Genomic DNA, 19806 nt, shown 5'->3' with positions numbered 1-19806 from the left:
TCCTTCGTCAGATCCAGATCTTGCTGGGATGGGGCCAAGTCTGGCTTGGTAGGCATGGGGGTGTCCCATAGGCGGGGTGGCTATCCTGAAGTCTTCTCTCCCAGTGCAGACCATGCCCCAGCCATCTTGGAGCTTGGCCCTGGCCAAGCTGTAGCAGGTTGTCCCTCCGCTGCATTGTTGGGGAGAGACCACAGTGGCTCAGAATCTCAGCTTTTAGTGTCGGGTAATGGGAAGCTTGGTCGGGCAAAAGGCCGTGGTAAGTGCACTGGACCTCCCACAACAGAAAGGGGGTGAAGATGTTAGCCCAGCATTCTTCTTCCCATTGTTTGTCCTCTCTGCCTGCTGCTCCCTTTTATAGCTGCCTGTCTTCTGCAGGAGGGTAAGGAACAGCCGCTCCACTCATCAGTTGCCAGCCGTGTGTTTCTGCCACCCCACCTTGTAGCCGCGCGCTCTTTTGCTGTCCCAAACAAACAAGTGGTCTCCATTCAGCACCCGGCTGGCAGTTGCGTATGGAGGAGCCGGTGTGTGTGTAGTCTGCAGGCCTGCTGTCACAATATGCTGCTGCATATTTAGATGATTATTACGACCCTTTATTTTTGTCTTTTTTCCTCTCTTTCACTCTATTTCGGACGTGTTTGTGTCCAGGTACAGTGCTGGTTGGCTCCTGCAGGCTAATTAATGAATGGTCCGTCCTGATTGGTGCAGTTGATTCCAGGCATGCATCATAAGCCCTGTTGTTAATTCCTTCAGGAGTATCGTTGGTTTGACTGTTTGTTAAGACAAAGTTTGGATATTTAAAGCTCTGATTGGGAGTTAGATATTGTAAGTAAGAAACTGTTTGGTATTTCGACCCCATTGTCTGATTAATGACGCTGTGTTTGGTTTGCCCTCTTAATTAGTTTGCTCTGGTCTGTAAATAGCTTGTAAAATATTGAATATAAACTCGGGAAAAGTAAGGAGTTTGATGCCATTTTTGTTTACCCACTTTTGATCTTTGTTTTGGGATAGGCTGTCAGGGAAGGTGATTGTATTTTTCTTTTCTTTTCTTTTGTTTTAGGAAAATAAGGGTTGAAATCGGTAGTGACTTTTTGTTTGATATTCTGGCCTGGTCAACTCCAGAAGCAATCTCCCTATTCATGTTTGATTGTTGGAATCTTGTTTATATCATTAAAATAAACCCACAAAAAATCTCCCTGCTTCCGCTCTCTCCTTTCATGCTGCACCCTTTTCAGTGATATAATCATTTATAGTAATTATTGGCAATGGCACCTACATCTGAGGGCTATCCTGATATCCTTGAGATGAGCAGTACTCACAACTGGACAGTTGGACGGGTGGAAGTACAATATCTGAGCTTCCACCTGTGAGAGTTGATTTGTTTGTGTCTCTTTTTGCTTTCAGTTGTCTCCAACAGAAGCAGAGTGAGAGAGAGAACAGAGAGACCCAATCAGCACAGAGCTGTGTGTGTGTGTGTGTGTGTGTGTGCGTGTGTGTGTTTAGAAAATAAAGCCACTTAAAAGAGAAAGTAAAAGATAAAGAATAAAGGGCCTTTTGAGTTGTCGCAAGCCTGCCTCCCCCCCCAGGAGAAGTGTTACAAATACAGTTACAAATAAAGCTTGTGAAACTGAATTGAACTGTTAAAATTTTAAAGCTCATTACTATTATTACTATTCAGTATATGACAGTGACTGTTAGTGCAAAAGTTAGGAGGGGTTTTTTTTTTCCTCTACTGTGAAAAAACCATGTTACGCACTCCCAAAAACATTACTGCTTCCTCTTTTCAAATATAGCCTCAAACACTTAAATAATGTGCCTTTATTTATCTTATGTATGTATGTGAAGGCCTACATGTGAAAGATTTTATAATAAATGCCCTATATATAGAAGTATTTGTCTTCTGATTGTACAAATGATTCACGTTTGGCAAATAAACACAGAGAGCAAGGTGTGTGTCTGTTTAAGTTAAACAGATCTGTGTTTAATTAAAGCTGAGTGACATATCACTTCACTGCACTGCACTAACCATTAAATGAATGGAAGAAAGCCACAATGTTAGGATGTTTCATTTTGGACAGTAAAGTCACTTCCTTTATGGCTGCTTCTCTTTCTCGAGTGGACATCTACAGGAGGGAGAGAGAGAGAGAGAGAGAGAGAGGGAGAGAGAGAGAGAGAGAGAGATTTCCAATAAGTACTAAAATAAGTTATTATTTACACTGCCTTGAACAAGTATTCACCCCACAGATTTTATATATATATATATATATATATATATATATGGATGGCTCATAGAATTCTAAACTACCAGCAGTAGGTGAAGCCACCAGAAATGCTCTGGCGGCCATTTTACGATTCCCTACAGACAGAGGGCACCATCAGCAGACAAGATGACCTGATGTGCTGCTTTTAACTACAAAACAATGTTGCTATAGGATGTGACAGAAGTGCCCACAGGTTGTAATTTATACAGACCATGTACCTATTAAGCTCAAATGCGTCGTTATCCCCATGTAGAGTGGGGAATCCCCCCCCCCCCCCCATACACACACACAAACACTGTACAAAATACCTAATCATTTAATGACCATTCGTATAATAAAGTAATTATTTTTTTGTATCTTTTCCCTCCGTAGATTACAGTTGTGTTGAAGTGTTGGTGTTTAAGTGTGACTGTTTTAGTGTTTAGCCTCCGGTTGTTGCTAAGCTCTCTGTTCTTACCTTTTGACCACAAAGCTGATATTCTAACAGCACGGAGTGAAATCTCTATAAAAACACTGAAATGAAACACACATCATCCCATGTGGTTAAATATTCTCTGTATGCAAATATCTGCTCTATTTTTATATTTGTTTTATGCTTCAGAGCTCTGACCACTGATCTTATATATATAGATTAGTGATTATGACCCATAGTGAGTTCAGAATGTTAGGGAATACAAAGATGGCGGCACAGTAGCATCACTGTTGGTGATGTCATTAGTTATCCAGTTTATATATATATATAGATCAGTGATTCACGTCCTAGGAATCTGATTTTTACAATTCAATTTACAGAATATTTTGAGGTGCAAAATATTATTTACTGTGAAAGTTTAATTAAATCTCTCACTTTCATAAGTATTAACCCTCCTGTGCCAGTAAGCAGCTTTGGCTGCAATTACATCGGCAAGTCTTCTGGGATATGGCTTTATCAGGTTTGCACATTTTCATCCTGATATTTTTTGGCCATTCAGCTTAGCACAATTCCACAAGACCTGTCAAATTGGGCTTTCAGTGAACAGAAATATTTTCCAGTCTTGACACAGATTCTTAATAAGACTGAGGTCTGGGCTTTGACCAGGTTGAAGCAGTAACTGAAGTTGAATGAATGAAAGAAAGACACAGTATGAGGGGCAGTGGAGAGTATAATTTAGAGTTTAGTCTATGATTATACATGATTACTGTATTTTCCTTTCTTTTTTTTTAAATTGTGTGTATTTTTTTTTATTATTATTATTTTATTTTATTGGATATGTGAGTTTATATTCTATTGACCACAGGGGTGTTCGTGGGGGGACCAGGGTGGGGTGGGAGGTTGGTAGGGGGAGGGGTTATAGTGGGGATTTATGTTAAAATAGTTTGATTCATTATATATGTTGTTTGTCTCTTTGTGTCAACTTGTGAATCAATAAAAGTGTTAATTACAAAGAAAGACACAGTATACAAACTTAATAAAAAGGAACTATAATTCATTGTAGCTATGGCAATATCTGTAGTGTCTATGTCTTGTTGGAAGGTGATCCTGAACAGGTTCTACATGCGTTTGCATGTTTGTCATTAAATTACAGTTTTTGAGCAAAAATAGCTTTAGGTTAATTGCAGCATGTATAAATGTAGCTATAATTTTTCTATAATATAGCTATAATATTTTAGTGCGAAAGTGCGAAAGCAAGTGAAAGCATGTGAAAGTGAGTGCTAAAACTGTACACTGTTAATAAACCACCTTTGTTTTTACAGTTCACTACACTGGTGTCATTACACTTCCTTTTTTGCAGTTGCTATATCTTTCTGTCTTTCGTTCATCTTCAGTTACCGCTTCATCCTGGTCAGGGATGCTGTGTGTTTGTTCAAATTTAATTTTAATATTGTCAGGTCTAGGGACAGGTGCTGTGGAGAGATTTTAGTGTCTGATTATTTCACATTGCAAAATATGCATTGTGTAACACATAAAGACAAACACATAATACAAACAAGGGTATGATTAGTGATTTTCAAGAGAAATAAAACTTTGGTTGTAGCCTATATGAGACAGTAAATAAGTGCATAGTAGTGCATTTAGGTAGTCCACAGACACCAAAATTAGAAATATACACCATAAATAATTGTGTAATTGTGTAAATATTAAATATTAACGTAAAATATTATGGTAAAAAATATTACAATAAGGTAAACGTTAATGAAGTTACTAAAGTTAATGAAGTTAATAAAGAAATGGAGAAGTGTGACACAAAAGGGAATAGAAGTTCTCACCCGGGACAGGCTGACCTGCTTCACCACACATTGGCGTCCTGAACCCATCTTCTCTCTGACCAGCAGCGCTTTCCCAAACGCGCCCTCTCCAACCTGACCCAAAACCATGTACTCCTCCATCGTCCTGATAATAATGATAATAATAATAATAATAATAATAATAATAATAATAATAATAAAAGTAAAAAATATAAATACTACAACTACTACTACTAATAATAATAATAATACTAATAATAATAATAATAATAATAATAATAATAATAATAATAATAATAATATTAAATATTAAATATATTAAATAATAATATTAAATAATAATTTAAATGCATTTGCTACAAATAGTCATCGACAGAAGCAGTAAATTATAATAAAAAAAAAAGTTATGTAAAAAAAATTAAGATTAAAAATGGACGGAAGTTGAGCGTGGCTGGTGCGTAACCATAGCAACGGGGCAACAGTTTCGTTGAAGTATTTAAAAATTCAACAAATTACATCTTTATTTGAGCGGAACAAAAGCGGTTACTCACCGAGCTGACGAGGAGCTCAGACTCCTGGTTCATTTTCAATGTGAAATGCCAAAAATATCGTGAAATTCATGACAAATAAGAGACTAAAGACACGCACAGAGCAGCTGGCTACGTGATGACGCGTGCGTGCGCGTGAGCGGGGCGTACAGACCGCACGTGACTAACCGGCTCTATGGGACTTGTAGTTTCAGCCGGAAACAGCTCAGCAATATAAAAACAAAACAAAGCTTACTGTTATTATTCTTAATCATTATTTTTTAGTTTAATGTAATGGGCCAATATAAAACGAATAAAGGTTAATCATCAGAAGTGGGGTTTTTTTGTTTTTATTTTTAAAAAAAACAGTTTCAGTCATCCGCCATGTTGCACTGACTCTAGTGTATAAGCGATGCAGGCAGTGTGGATTCAAGATAAAAACATGCAGTGGGTGATAAACATATTCAGACACCGTTTTATTTTAACGCTATATGGGGTTTTTTTTCCAAACATAAATAGTTTTCTGGGGACAAAGTAACGAGTGAGACAGGAACATTGGCTAGAGATATGTGTAATGGACATAATTAAAATTCAATATAAAATGTATTGTTAATAATATTCCTATTCTTTAAGCTTATGTTGTCTTTTGTTTCCCCTCTTTTTAACAAAACTAAATTAAGCATTCTTTTTTTTTTGACACTGAAATAGTGGCTACAAACAAAAAAACAAACAAACAAACAAAAAAACTAGTGGGCTATGTAGCTTCAGTCTATAGTGTACATATCAATTGTTTTTAACCATTTATGTGTTGTTTGGAAGTCTGCTTGGTTCATCACCTTGTTGAAACCTGTATCTGTGGTAAAGTCCTAACCTCCTGGCAGAAGCAACCAGATTTGGGCTGAAATATCCTGGTGCATAGAAGAATTCATGATGCTATTAATCTTCACAAGAGGCACAAAACATCTCCAAAGTATCACTGACTCACCTCTGTATTTTACACTGGGTATCAGGTGCTTTTCCTTAAATGCAGTCCTACTTTGTCACCAAACATGCCAAAATGGCCAAAATGTTTGGTCACATCTTACCAGAACACATGGTGCCAATAGTAGTTATAATGATGCTTTGTGGCAGCTAATTAAAGTTGGTTTTGAAGCTCCAAAGCCAAGAAACATCAGTTCTGCTCAGGATTCATACATTAATTTTTGCTCACAATTAATGGTGACAGGAAAGGTGACATTTCTGCAGACTTCAACTGTTGAGTTTTGGGTGAGCCTGTGCCCATGATAGTCTTAGATTCTTGTTTTTGGATAACAGTAGTGGAACCCGATGTCATCTTCTGCTGTTGTAGCTCACCCGCCTCAAGGTTTGAGCTCTGAACATTGAGTGTTGTTTTGAAAATCCCGGGAGATCAGCAGTTTATGAAATAACCCCCCCCATCGTCTCACAATGCTCTGCTGTGAGACGATTTACTGATTGGAGAATTGCATCAATGAGTGAGTGTTCCTTATAAAGTGGCCCATGAGTGTATATATGCTACACATCACAGTCTCATAACTGCCTACATGACTGCATGTTTGTGTGTGTTGGAGACTTTACTGCGTAAATATGTGAACATGTGCACACTGTATGATAAACTTATCTCTCTCTCTCTCTCTCTCTCTCTCTCTCTCTCTCACACACACACACACACACACGTCAAGAGTCAGCATCATCAGAAAAGAACAACACACCATGAAGACAGTTTAAGACTTTATTATTATTGTTGTTGTTATTATTATTTTTACAGAAATGCTATTAATATAAATTAGAATTACACTTACTGTGTGATTCTACACACATTTATCTGATTATGAATGTTATATTAGGATGTGAGAAATTTAGAAGTAATTTATTCTCAACCGTTAAAGCCACAGGCACAACATGGTTCAGTGGTATAAAAATTACTTTCATTTTTACCTTCATGCCAGAATATCCTCTGTTAATTTGAAAATATACATATACATTCAAGATATATTTGAATATCCTAAAATTTCTCAAATGTTTATTTTTCACTAATTCATATCTAAATGTTACTGAATAGCATCCAATACCAAAAGAAGAAATCAACAATAAAAAATAAACTATATAAAGCTTATATCATCCTGATGAAACATGCACTCTCTTTCTCTCTCTCTCTCTATCTCTCTTTACACACACACACACACACACACACACACACACACACACACACACACACACAATTTTATAACATGTTACCCATGAAGAAGAATTAGAAAAGCTTAAAGCATAATGGAAATTAATGCAATCGTTAAATGACTCACAACATTAACATGAGTACTGTGCAACAGAAAAGTGACAAAACTGAAAATAAAACCAAAAAATCATTTTCTTTCTCTTGCTTTCTCTCTCTCTCTCTCTCTCTCTCTTTCTTTCAATTCATCTTCTTTTCATTACGTTTCTCCTCACAGCTCACAGATCAATGTCTCCACAGCGAAGTGGTTCTCGAAATGCCGGATCTTGTGACAGTTCAGAGCTTCACGTTTCTGCAGACCTGTTTATTCAGATACAGAAACAGGATATCATGTGTGTGTGTTTGTGTGTGTGGGTGTGTGTATTTCTGCCAGAAAAAGATATGTAAATAACTTTATTTGATTATCATTCTATGATGGAACCTTTCAGTATTTACCGCAAGAGACATGAATTCAGCTCGTTGCTTGCTGTGCTGTGACCTAACTCACTGATAATGCTGGTGCGTATTAGTAACACACATCAAGGTTTGGTCACTACATTTGACAAATACAATGTAGTAAAACCAAGTGGGTTTCTTTTATGAGTAGTTTATGTATGCCAGTAAATAAACATCAGAACACATTTCTCTGGAATTCAAGCCCAAGGTTGAAATAAAATTATTTTGTCGAATTTTGGTTGACAACCATGCGTCATTGTAATTACTATTAGGAAGGAAATGTGAAACTAAACCATCTTGAATAAATGAAGTGGCTTGGATGGCTGATAATATTATATATTATATAGAGAGAAAATTAAGGAATTAATACAGAGACGCGCAGCTGCCATTCAAGAAAAAAAAAATCCCCATCAGCATGTCATTACACGATTAAAGATCTCATTATTATAAAAAAATAAATAAATCATGTTACTACGAGAAAAAACATTTCCTTACTGCAAAAAAACCATCTCGTTACTATGAGAATTTTTTTTTTTTGCGTTACTACAAGAAAAACATCCTGTTACAAAAAACTTTGTGTTACTATGCAAAACACCTCTCATGATTACGAGAAAAATGAGAAAAAAAACATTGCGGTACTACAAGAAAAAAACATCTCATTACTAAAAACATCTCTTTATTGTTAGAAAACCATCTTGTGAATATGAGATAAATTTTATTAAATTTTATTTTATAAAAACACATAACTGATCTATTTTTTTTTTTTACAATATAGCCTACATGATTACCAACAAGATTCTGACAAATGGTGTTGACAGTATTAGTCAAATTTTACGTCACACTTGGCTTAAGACAGAATGTCAGTGAGCAGTCTAGATCATTGTAACAGTTTTTTTTTTTTCCTTGTTTTTCTCCAAGATGTTTTTGTCGTTTTTCTTGCAATGTGCTTCTGTCATAAAAGTAGAACTTTTTGGGCATAATTCTAAAAGATTTAAATATTTGCCACAAAAACAAGACAGCTTATCACCCAAAGAACACCATACCCACGGTGAAGCATGGTGTTGGTAGCATCATTCTATGTGGCTGAGGGGATTATGGATAGCTCCAAATACCAATCTACAAAACCTGCAGGCCTCTGTTAGACAGCTAAAGATGGGGTAAAATTTACTCTCATGCTATTTACATGCTAATTTTACTTAGCCTGATAACAACCCAAAGTCAACAGAGGAATGGCTTCAGAAGAAGAAGAGCAACATTTTGGAATGGCCCAGTCATTTTGTGTGTGTGTCTGTGTTCCTACCAAGTATGGTGTCTCGGCGTTGCAGTCTGTACGTGTCTTTGTTTTGGCACACTTTATAGATGTAGGTACCCAGGGGCTCGATGTCATCCAGCTTCTCAGTCACAATCATCTGCTCATGCACCAGATATGTCTGTGGCAGGTAGGTGCCGGCCTGGAAACACACACAAAAAAAAAATAGAGCACAAATTTATACTTGGGTTTTCAAGCCCAGATTCACTACTGCATATATTAAATAGAATTATAATATTAATATAATTAAATATAAATTTAGTTCCTGCACTCTGGTGGTACATTAATTTACACACAAAAGTAATTCTTTCAGGCTGCACTAAATCACACTCCAGGTACCCACTTTGCCCTGACATCATTTGCACTTTTCGGTGAAATCACACCAAACTGCATATTCGTTATGATACACAAGCAAAATCCTACAGAGAGCATGTTAGTAGTTTGCACATGTACATGTCCACCTCTTTAGTAAATCAGGCGTACAGTGTATGTTTATCTTTTAGTACCTTTTAGTACCTTATTCTCAGATGTGATTGAGATAATCAGTCCAGTAACTAATAAAGAATGTAAATAAACAGTAATTATTCTTTCACCTTGAGCTTGGCCAGCAGATCCATCAAGTCGTGAGGAGGCATGACCACGGACGTGTTCAGGGGAATCACATAGCATTTATCCAGAGTCAAATCCAAATACGCTGTCAGCCTCTGAGAATCACACAACACAACACAAACACACATATATACAGCCTATTATAAATATATATATATATACATATATATATATATATACATATATATATATATATATATATATATATATATATATATATACATATATATATATACATATATATATATATATATATATATATATATATATATATGCACATACACACACAAACACACACTATATTATATAGTATATACAGTATCTCACAAAAGTGAGTACCTCCTCATTTATATAATAAATATTTGATTACATCTTTTAATGTGACAACACTGAAGAAATGACACTTTGCTACAATGTAAAGTAGTGAGTGTACAGCTTGTGTAATAGTGTAAATTTGCTCAAAATAACTCAACACACAGCCATTACTGTCTATACCGCTGGCAACAAAAGTGAGTACACCTCTAAGTGAAAATGTCCAAATTGGGCCCAATTAGCCATTTTCCCTCCTCAGTGTCATGTGACTTGTTAGTGTTACAAGGTCTCAGGTGTGAATGGGGAGCAGGTGTGTTAAATTTGGTGTCATCGCTCTCACACTCCCTCATACTCGTCACTGGAAGTTCAACATGGCACCTCATGACAAAGAACTCTCTGAGGATCTGAAAAAAAGAATTGTTGCTCTACATAAAGATGGCCTAGGCTATAAGAAGATTGCCAAGACCCTGACACTGAGCTGAAGCATGGTGGCCCAGACCATACAGCGGTTTAACAGGACAGGTTCCACTCAGAACAGGCCTCGCCATAAAATTTTATTTTATTACATTCTTTTGAATGTCCATGGAATAAAATATTAGAAGTCACAAATGTACCTTCTGCCATCATTTACACATTTGAATGGCCATGCAATACGAAGCAATATGATAAAAAAATTAATTAAATATGACCTTATATGGCCATGGGCACTGTTTCGACTCAGAACAGCTGTCATTTGCTGCTATCATCAAGCAACTGTTTGACACTGTATACAACAGCGCTTCGCCTTCGTGCGTTCGCTGAGAGTAGACTGATGGTTGAGGGGCAGGAATTTGGCCAATAGTTGTTGCAAGCCTTTTATAATCGACCAATTGGTGTGCGAGAAGACGGGAATTACAGAGAGGGGTTAAAGCACACGTAGTGTTAGACCATAAGCACATCATAATGAAACTAATCCCGGCTGGACGCTTTTTTAAGGTCTGAAAAAGAGGACGTACGGTCACTCTAACAAAAGCATGTCAGAGAACAACAAATTTGCACATGCACCAGGACGTTGCTCATGTAAGCCACAACTGGCAAGAGAGAATCAGACCTATAATCAAGCAGCTGTCTACATTGTGTTATGTCAAAAGGTTAATTTCTTTGCTTTTAAATGACAAAAAAATGTAATCCTGATAGTATTCCCATTTTTTACTAAATGTACCTGTAACCTGATTACTTTGTTTTTGACATAACTGTAACAGATTACAGTTACCAGTTTTTTGTATCCTAATTATGTAATGCCATTAAAAGCATTCCGTTACTCCCCCAGCCTGATAATAATAATTATAATAATAATAATAATAATAATAATAATAATAATAAATGAAAAGTAATCAAAACAATTTGAATAATATGTTGTGTGTGCAAATGTTCCTCACCCGTTTGAAGTCGTGCACAATGATGGCCGGGTCACTGTCGCTGAAATTGGGCACCTGGACGTTGATGAGCTCCACCTCTTCGTCCTGCAGCACTCGCACGATCTCGTCAATCCTACGCAAGCTCAGGTCACATTCCTGCAATAAATCATCATTCTCCTCCTGGATCCTGTAGTTCTCCTCACGGTACTTTATGCCGCACACAAACACCTGCCCTTCCTACACTCACACACACACACACAAACACGGGAATGAACACATGACTCTGATATCTTGATGATAAAACATAAGAAAGGAATAAAAATTTGGGGGCATGCTGTTGTAATATAAAATAGTCACTGACTTGGCGGTATGAGACTGTTACTCTGACTATTTTACTATAACAGCATGCCCCCAAATTATCACAGCTATAAACAGTTGTCTTTTTTCTCCCTCTTGAAGTTACTAAGACAATAAAACACAGCTTGTCAACATCTTGTCACGTTACCAAAAAACCCCAATGCGTAAATTCCTCTATCCTAAAGACTTTCCCGTGGCAAAGCGCTGACACTGGAGACTCCTTCGATAAATGTTAAATAAATGTCTCTTTGCAGAAAACTTCAACGATTTTACGTTTAATAACACAATTCTAATCATTTTATTATTATTCTTAGCTGATTAAGTCGCTGTGTAAGTTATTACTATAGAATCAGTAACAAAATTAGAATGAGGGTATTAATATTTGATTATTAATCATAATACTTCTCTTTAAAATGACCAATTATTAATATTTTTGCACAATTCAGTGTTGTTTACACTCATCCTCATAGCACTGTATTATACACTGTTTTCTTTTCTTATTATTCAATTTGCACTATTTGTTCCACATGAAATCTCACTTGTGTTTTGTCACTTTATGCTGCTGTCTATTGTACGTGTGTCATGTTAACCATACATGCGCCACTATAGTACAAGAATTTCACTGTTTCTCATTTACTTTGTATTCTGGAAACATATTGACAATAAAACAAACCCGAACTTGAATTATAGCCAGAATTACTGTCAGAGCTGACGTTATAGAAAATTAATCAACACTTGAAATCAAGACTTCAACAACACTGTGGTATAATATGGTGTAATAAGTCACTTAATATTACCTGTGGAAGTCAATAACAATTAACTTCTTAATCTACATTCCTCACTCTTGTAAGAGTGGGTTAGAAGTGGTTCCCATTTGAATTGAATACAAAGCAAAATAACAAACAATGTGTCAAAAGGACATTTAAAAGTATTTCAAAATTTCATACAGCGATGTCCTCTAATAGCTAAAAAGCAATTTGTCTTAGTAGAAAATAAAGTTCAGTAGGAGTGGTGGATCTTCATGTTAGTGACTAATGCAACTGATTCTCAAGAAAATCCTGCTTAAGTGTGCTATGAGGTGTATTTTTTCTTCTCCCATAGCAACCTAAAGCGTCTTCATGATAAAACCAGTACATAAGGAGAAAAAGTCTACCATTTCATCATGTTAACTGTTCTGTAAGTGATCTTTTCCATTCACAGTTGTGAATAAAATGTATTTCTTTTGTAGATGTAGATATACACTTATTTCCAAATTTGTGATAGAAAACATATACTCTCTTCTCTGAGGATATCAAACACACATGAGAAAATTCTCACGCAGTGACCTCACCTCCAGCACGTAGTACTTGTACAGGTAAGCTCCGCCCACGACCACACCTGACAGCATGAGGGCCAGTCCCAGGTAGAAGCACCAGCACCACACCCTTGACGGATGACCCACAACCTGCGCCGCCTCAGGGTCCTAGAGACAAAAACCAAACATATTCCTGTAGGTCAGGTCTCATTGTGTAGAACACATTCACATCAGAAAGTCACTGAAGTTGTGAAATTAATCTATTCATTCAACAGAACACAAGAAGTATGTACAATAACAATATTCTAGTGTTTATATAATGCCGTGGCTGAGTGTCTGTCTGTTCCTGGTCCATGACCAGAGGCTGAAAAATGGAAGCTTTGTTTGGCAGAACAGGGTGACACACCCGTATGCAAAGAGACCAGATTAAAAACAACGACCAATTATGTGTGCATGTGGAGTCTGCATTAAAGCCTTCAAGTATAGGCTCCTGATCATGTTGCAATAATCCGTTCAGAAAGCATGCCTGTACATGGGAATGACAACCAAGCCCAGTCTTTAAAAAACCCAACCCAACCCAACCCAACCCAATCTCTCTCTCTCTCCAATCAGATCCCAGAGGATTTCTTAAATGTCTTTATCTGTGGTGTCTGTGAGCTTAATAGTAACTTATATGCATTTTTTTGTTTATTACAAAAATGTCTTGATTTTTGGTATCATGTGTGCATCACTATACATATTTGGCCTTCTCTTTGACATAATAAAACCAGTTAAATTCATGGTCCACTTATTATCTAACACACCTAATGTACATAATAATAGTTTTTCAGGATCATTTGAATATGTTGCTAGATTAGACTTGGATTAAAACCAAAGTGCATTTATTTTATTAAAGGAAACAAGATGTTTCAGGTATTTTCTTGTACTGGATTAATTAAATTCCATTGTATTTGTATAGCGCTTTCACAATAGATATTGTAAAGTAAATGACTAGATTTAGATCCTTAAGGAACAAACCAGAGGTGACAACGGTAAGGAAAAACTCCAAGACTACATGAGGAAGAAATCTTATAAGGAACCAGGCTGAAATGGGAGTCCTTCTTTCTGAGGGTGACACCGGATAGTGCGATTATAAATCATTACTCTTCTACAATTGTATATAATTGGAAATAGTTGTAAATGTGTTGAAAGTACGTCCATTATGAGCATCACAGTCTTTATGAGTACAGCAGTAGATCTTAGGTACTACAGTGGTACTACAGGTACTTAAGTCTACAGTGTCTAGTTCAGTTATCTACTGAAGAACGGGTGAGTGTTAAACTGTGTTTGGGAAGTGTAAATCCTTAGGTCATGAATGTGGGACCATCCACAACAGCAGAAAGTCAGTCACAAATAAATTGAATTAAATAGCATAAATTCGAGTAGGTCAGGGCTTAATTTATTTTAAATCAGCGTATTACTCATGTGTTTATGTGTAAAACTGTTAAAAAGGATAAGCTCCCATTTAACATATACTATATAAAAGATATGATTCTAAAACTATTAGTAAATTCTGCAGTGTCTATATTAGTAATGTGGATAATATGTACCTCAATTCACCAAAATCTTTAGTTTTAGACAGCGTAGACAACATTAACTCTTACAATTTACAGTCAAGTGCAACAAGTGCAGACTTCACCATGGTACACAGCAACTGGAAAAGGGCTCCACGTCCTGAACATTCGTCCCCTTATTATTATTACTCTTATTAACTTCAAAAGTAAGAAAAAGGGGAAGCTGGTGAGGAAACGACTGTATACATTTGCGATAACACAAATGAGAACAGGAATTAACTTGTATCTCAAAAGTCCCACAACATAACAAATGGCTAAAAGTGCAATATATTAACAACTTAATTACAAACTGTAATAGTGGTAAATATGGTAGAAGAAGAATAAAACACCACCCCCTTGTTGATTACTTGAATATCCAAAACAATATGCCACGTTGTGTTTTATTCATTATATAAACATTACATAAAACATTAAAACATTGTACAATCCAATGCCAATTACACTGCAACTAAAGTATTTAATATCCAACATATTAACTACATGTATAATATTAATCACAGAAATGGCCATTTTAAAAAATAAAAAAAAAAACCCTCTCATTGTTTTAAACAAATAACATTTTAATTATTCAAATAAACAAGATTCTATAGCTTTCTTTTAAGGAAGTAAATTTGTAATCATGAAAAAAAAACAAATTAATGTCAAAGCAAATTTCTATTATTCATTTTATTATTAATTCTTATTATTTTTATTATAAATATAGTCTGTATTTCAACCCCTGATTTTTTTTTCCAGATTATTTTAATATTTTTGATTACTACTTAATAGCCATATAAAGAAGAAACACTGGATATGATTGACCATTAAATAGTAGTAAAAGAATAAATCCTCCTCACCATGTCATCATTAAAAACTAAGGTAACTTTAGTGCAACATTGAAAGTATACGCGATTTAAAAACAATAGAATAATAATTTAATGCTAATGTCACATGCCGGGGGGGGTGGGGGGGTGGGGGAAGTGGAAGTGACTAAGCATATTTACTAAAGTCTGGATTTTAAGTATCTGTACACTTGAGTTTTTGTTTGAGTCTCACAAATTTAAAAGGAAAATCTCTCATTTGTCTATAATCATATATTAATAAATTCACATGGTGACTTTTAAGCATCAGGCTTCTTCAAGTAGATGTAAACTTCTAATAAATCTAAATTGGACAAATAGGTGACAACATGAATGAGACCTAATACACACTGGTGTAATCTATCTGCTGTTACACACACTTTATATTGATCAAGGCAGATAGGTATGAATTATTCAGATAGATATTATTATAAATGTTATGCTAACAAAGCTGTTGTGAATTATTACTTAGCTAATGTTCCCCCATGTTCCTTTGTTTCTTTCTGAAGGAAAACGGTGATTGACCATCAGTTACCAAAATCAGTGTGAAGAGAAGAAGACATATTTTTATTTTGTGAAACTTTCTTGCCATTTTACTTTCCTAGGCTACTTTTAGCAACTTGTAGCCTTATATACTTTACCTTGGAGAATTTGAAGCTATACTTCACATTTTTATAGAGTATTTATTTATATGATTAATTACACTTGAAATTTTTGACAGAAATATATCCATCAGCATTATTTTCTACTATGTTTCTGACTAACACTATTCACACACTGTGTGTGTGTGTGTGTGTGTGTGAGAATGAGTGAGTGAGTGAGTGTGTGTGTGTGTGTGTGTGTGAGAGAGAGAGAGAGAGAGAGAGAGAGAGAGAGAGAGAGATGCATGCAAAAACTTGCCCTAACAAGTTTTGCATTTCAAAAGCGTCTGGCATTTCTGAGACGAGTCATGAAAACTGTTTGCATGTAACTGAAACTGCTGATTCTTTTTGTGTGTGAGTGAGGTAGAGAGAGAGAGAGAACCGCTCTCGCAGACACACGACAAAATGACGGATTCACAAGTTCAATTAGGACTAAATACAACTCTTGCTTTTCACATAATGACCTGGACACACTCACAAACACACACGCACACACACACAATTGCAAAGAAATAAATGTTCTTATACACACAGCTGGAGAAAAAAAAAGATTCCTAATTTATAACATGACTCAATCCAATAACTTCCTGCTGGAATGTGTTAAACATTAACACCCAGATAAGCGAAAGCCAAATCAGACAAATCAGCCTTTCTCAACAACTTTGTGTGTGTGTGTGTGTGTGTGTGTGTGTGTGTGTGGTAAGTGACTGACTGAATGATCAACCTAGATTTTTTTTTTGCTTAATTTACAGCCTAATATATAAACAATGCAATAATAAAAGCAATAGAATAACAGCTTTTACACCGTGTCTAGTAGCACTAATGACCAAATGGTTTCTGCTTAGAACCTTTAGAGTACTAGAACCTTTTTTTTTTTTACCTAGCACACGTTTACACTCTTTTACATAGCAAAAAAAAAAAAAGTTTTAAAAATATTTTTAAATTTAGGTTTAATAGCTCATTAAAAAAGGTCAAGTCTAAAGACTCTTTAAAATGGTTAAGCCTAAATGTATTTATTTTTTTTTAAAAGTTAAGGTTGGGTTTAAAAGCTCTTATTAAAATGGTTAGGTTTAAAGGTTCTACTAGAAAGCAGCTTTCTTTTCAATTCTCAAGAAAGAAACCTTCAGAAAGCTAGAACCCTTGTGGAACTCACTCTATTTATGATATAATGTACAGCATAATGAATCCCACACCTTGCATAGCTCACTACGTGTTAAATAAGAAACATTAGCTTTGTACAAACCTGTGATTAATATTCACTCTTAGAGGGAATTGTTCCTCAGGGGACAATTCAGGTTTCTTAGCTTCCTGAATCGGTTCTACCTGTCTGAAAGGGTTTACTATTGACAGCACATACAATTTAAAGAAGAAAAAAAGGTTCCTCACAGGGACAAACCAGAAAGAGTTCTGGGTTTTCCCTCCCTACACTATCAGGAAAAAATGGTACTAGACTGTACCTTTCTTTGTTGCTGGGGTGGAACCCATATCTCTTGTAAAAGATACACAATAGCAACAAGGAATGGTACCGTTTAGTACACTTTTATTTATTTTATAGAGAGTGTATGAGGGAGTGTGCTTTGAGAAGAAAACCGGCCTCCATCAGTCTTCCTGGTTGCCATTTTAACTGTATAACAATTCAGCCTACAATTAGTGAACCAAAAAAGAGAAGCCTGACAGGAAGAATCTCAAATCAGTCCCTACTCCCTGCACAAGTGCACTACATGGGCTATGAAATGAAAGCATTCTGCACCCTACAGAGAGCCGTGTGAGATCACACGGACATGCGGCAGGATCAAAGTACAAATGTTCAAGTAAAAGCTTAGACACTCTCCGTCATCCACTGATCAAAGTGTGGCGGAGAAAAGACATGAAAACACCATGTGTGTATTTAGTCTACGTCTCTGTCTGATGAAGATGTTTGTTGTGGAAAAAATCGTTACCTTGTCATCGGGAATAAGCGTCTCGCTGTCCTTCTTCACCTCCTTTTGGGCAAGAGCCGAATTAAAGGTCACTTTGACCATGATGGATGATTTGGAAAAGATCAAACACAAGAAACACCGCGTCTACTCTTCACTCCCCGGCCAGCAACAAGGTTCTGCTGTGACGCAGATATGAACACACACACATACACACACACACACACACACACGGAAGTTGAAGATTAAAGTGACAGTAGCTTATGGCTGTGCAGCAGAGTTTATTTAAGGTTATTTAAATGTCTAAATTCATATTTATTATATATATATATATATATATATATATGATTTTTTTTAATTATATTTATTAGAGCCATAAACCCTTCTATTCCTGAACTATCCACTGACTGAACACATGTCCACTTATCTTTTATTTTTTAGCGTCCAGTCAAATCAGCTAATAGCTACAAGAAGTCAGTAATAAATATAATAAATAGGAATATGAAGAGTCGTGATTTCCAATTCAGGGACCCTCTGACTGTGCTTCAGAGACCCCTGAGGGTCCCCAACCATAAAAGGCATGCTGTGAATATTCCATAGATTAAACCCTTTACTCCAGTATTCTCAGTGGTGTACGTGTCTCGCATTTGCTTAAGTAGCACACCATTTTAACTTTGTTGGATATATGTCAAATTTCCTCCAAAAAAAAAAAACACCTTAATTTTGTAACTAGCCCACCAGCTGCATGGCATTTCAACATTGCTGAACATCCCATTACAGATTTATTCCCCCTTTTTCTGTTATAATAAGCTCCACTCTTCTGGGACGGCTTTCCACTAGATTTTGGAGCGTGACTGTGGGGACTTGTGTTCATTCAGCTACAAGAGCATTAGTTAGGTTGAGTTAAGGCACTGATGTTGTGTAGGGAGGCTCAGGGGGGTTGAGGTCAGGGCTCTGCGCAGGACACTCCAGTTCTTCAACCTTCTTCCAATCTTTACACACCATGTCTGCATGGAGGTCCCTTTGTGCATTGTCATGCTGGAGCAGGTTTGGGCCTCTTAGTTCCAGTGAAGGGAAATTGTAACGCTACAGCATACAGAGACATTCTATACAGTTGTTTGCTTCCAACTTTGTGGCAACATTTTGGGGAAAAACCACATGTGGGCACCATATATAAATTTTTTTGTTTCTTTAATAAATGTTTTAAGTATTATCAAAGTTTCTTGGTTAGGTTCATTTATGTTTTGCTAGTGTGTGCTCCTCCTATAGGCAATGGGGTAAGTTTTCTTATTTTCTCTATTCCAAACCAGAAGGGGGGGCTGATACCTGCACAACCGACATTGACTGCAAGATGTCTCTGCAGCATGGAATGGCATGCTTGTGGGACTTGCAATACTTTCTTTTATTTCTTTTAAATTTATTATTAGAAAACGAATGTCAAATATTCATCAAAGTGACTGCATCTCATTCTTGCGTGTCAAGACCTACAGTATCAGCATATACGTAATGTATACACAGGACACCATTGAAACAAACGGTGTTTTACCAGTACACCACATATGGGTGTGATGGTCAGGGGTCTACAAATGTTTGGCCACTTGCTTAGTGTACTTAGATAATAAGAAAATGACACATTACAAATAATAATAATTAATATATTATGTATAATTATATATAATATTATTACTAATAATTAATATAATTGTTTTCCCATGAAGGTGTATAGAATAATAAAGACTTGTTTAAAGTTGTTATTTCAAGTGCTCATAAAATCAAAATTGGTGTTTTAGAACTTTTTGTATGAGACTCTTTACACTGTAGA

General features: G+C 36.1%; 2 protein-coding genes across 4 annotated transcripts in view; both read right to left on the bottom strand.

The window, feature by feature from the left end:
* The window catches only part of LOC128608562 (serine/threonine-protein kinase Nek3), a 40943-nt gene extending 35251 nt beyond the window's left edge, over nucleotides 1-5692 (bottom strand). For 2 of the 3 annotated variants that reach the window (XM_053626371.1, XM_053626373.1), the window contains exons 1-3: nucleotides 5036-5692; nucleotides 4506-4629; nucleotides 2024-2120 (exon numbers count right to left, since the gene is read on the bottom strand). In XM_053626371.1, coding sequence (XP_053482346.1) covers nucleotides 2024-2120; nucleotides 4506-4625 — 217 coding nt within the window. In that variant the 5' untranslated portion in view covers nucleotides 4626-4629; nucleotides 5036-5692. Of the gene's footprint in view, nucleotides 1-2023; nucleotides 2121-2715; nucleotides 2772-4505; nucleotides 4630-5035 lie in introns of all 3 variants that reach the window. The other variant, XM_053626374.1, reaches the window with a different exon arrangement.
* A 1055-nt stretch (nucleotides 5693-6747) lies between these two features.
* Nucleotides 6748-18192, bottom strand: LOC128608563 (integral membrane protein 2B). The gene is made up of 6 exons (XM_053626377.1): nucleotides 18009-18192; nucleotides 13012-13143; nucleotides 11346-11561; nucleotides 9600-9710; nucleotides 8998-9148; nucleotides 6748-7562 (listed from the first exon to the last, which is right to left on the bottom strand). The coding sequence occupies exons 1-6, from the start codon at nucleotides 18087-18089 to the stop codon at nucleotides 7474-7476; spliced, it is 780 nt and encodes a 259-aa protein (XP_053482352.1). The 5' UTR covers nucleotides 18090-18192; the 3' UTR covers nucleotides 6748-7473.
* Nucleotides 18193-19806: the final 1614 nt, after the last annotated feature.

The sequence above is a fragment of the Ictalurus furcatus genome, chromosome 6 (genome assembly GCF_023375685.1).
Source record: "Ictalurus furcatus strain D&B chromosome 6, Billie_1.0, whole genome shotgun sequence".
Classification (NCBI taxonomy): domain Eukaryota; kingdom Metazoa; phylum Chordata; class Actinopteri; order Siluriformes; family Ictaluridae; genus Ictalurus; species Ictalurus furcatus.
The sequence above is the reverse complement of the archived record's forward strand: the minus strand, read 5'-3'. Positions and strand labels throughout refer to the sequence as shown.

Excerpts from the sequence above, each read along its gene's own strand:
- LOC128608563 (XM_053626377.1), bottom strand. The coding sequence starts at position 18,089 with ATGGTCAAAGTGACCTTTAATTCGGCTCTTGCCCAAAAGGAGGTGAAG. Across the intron at positions 11,562-13,011 it reads ACAAGTACTACGTGCTGGAG|GAAGGGCAGGTGTTTGTGTG; the intron begins GTGAGGTCACTG and ends GTGTGAGTGTAG. Across the intron at positions 7,563-8,997 it reads ACGCCGAGACACCATACTTG|GTCTGCAGAAACGTGAAGCT; the intron begins GTAGGAACACAG and ends CTGAATAAACAG.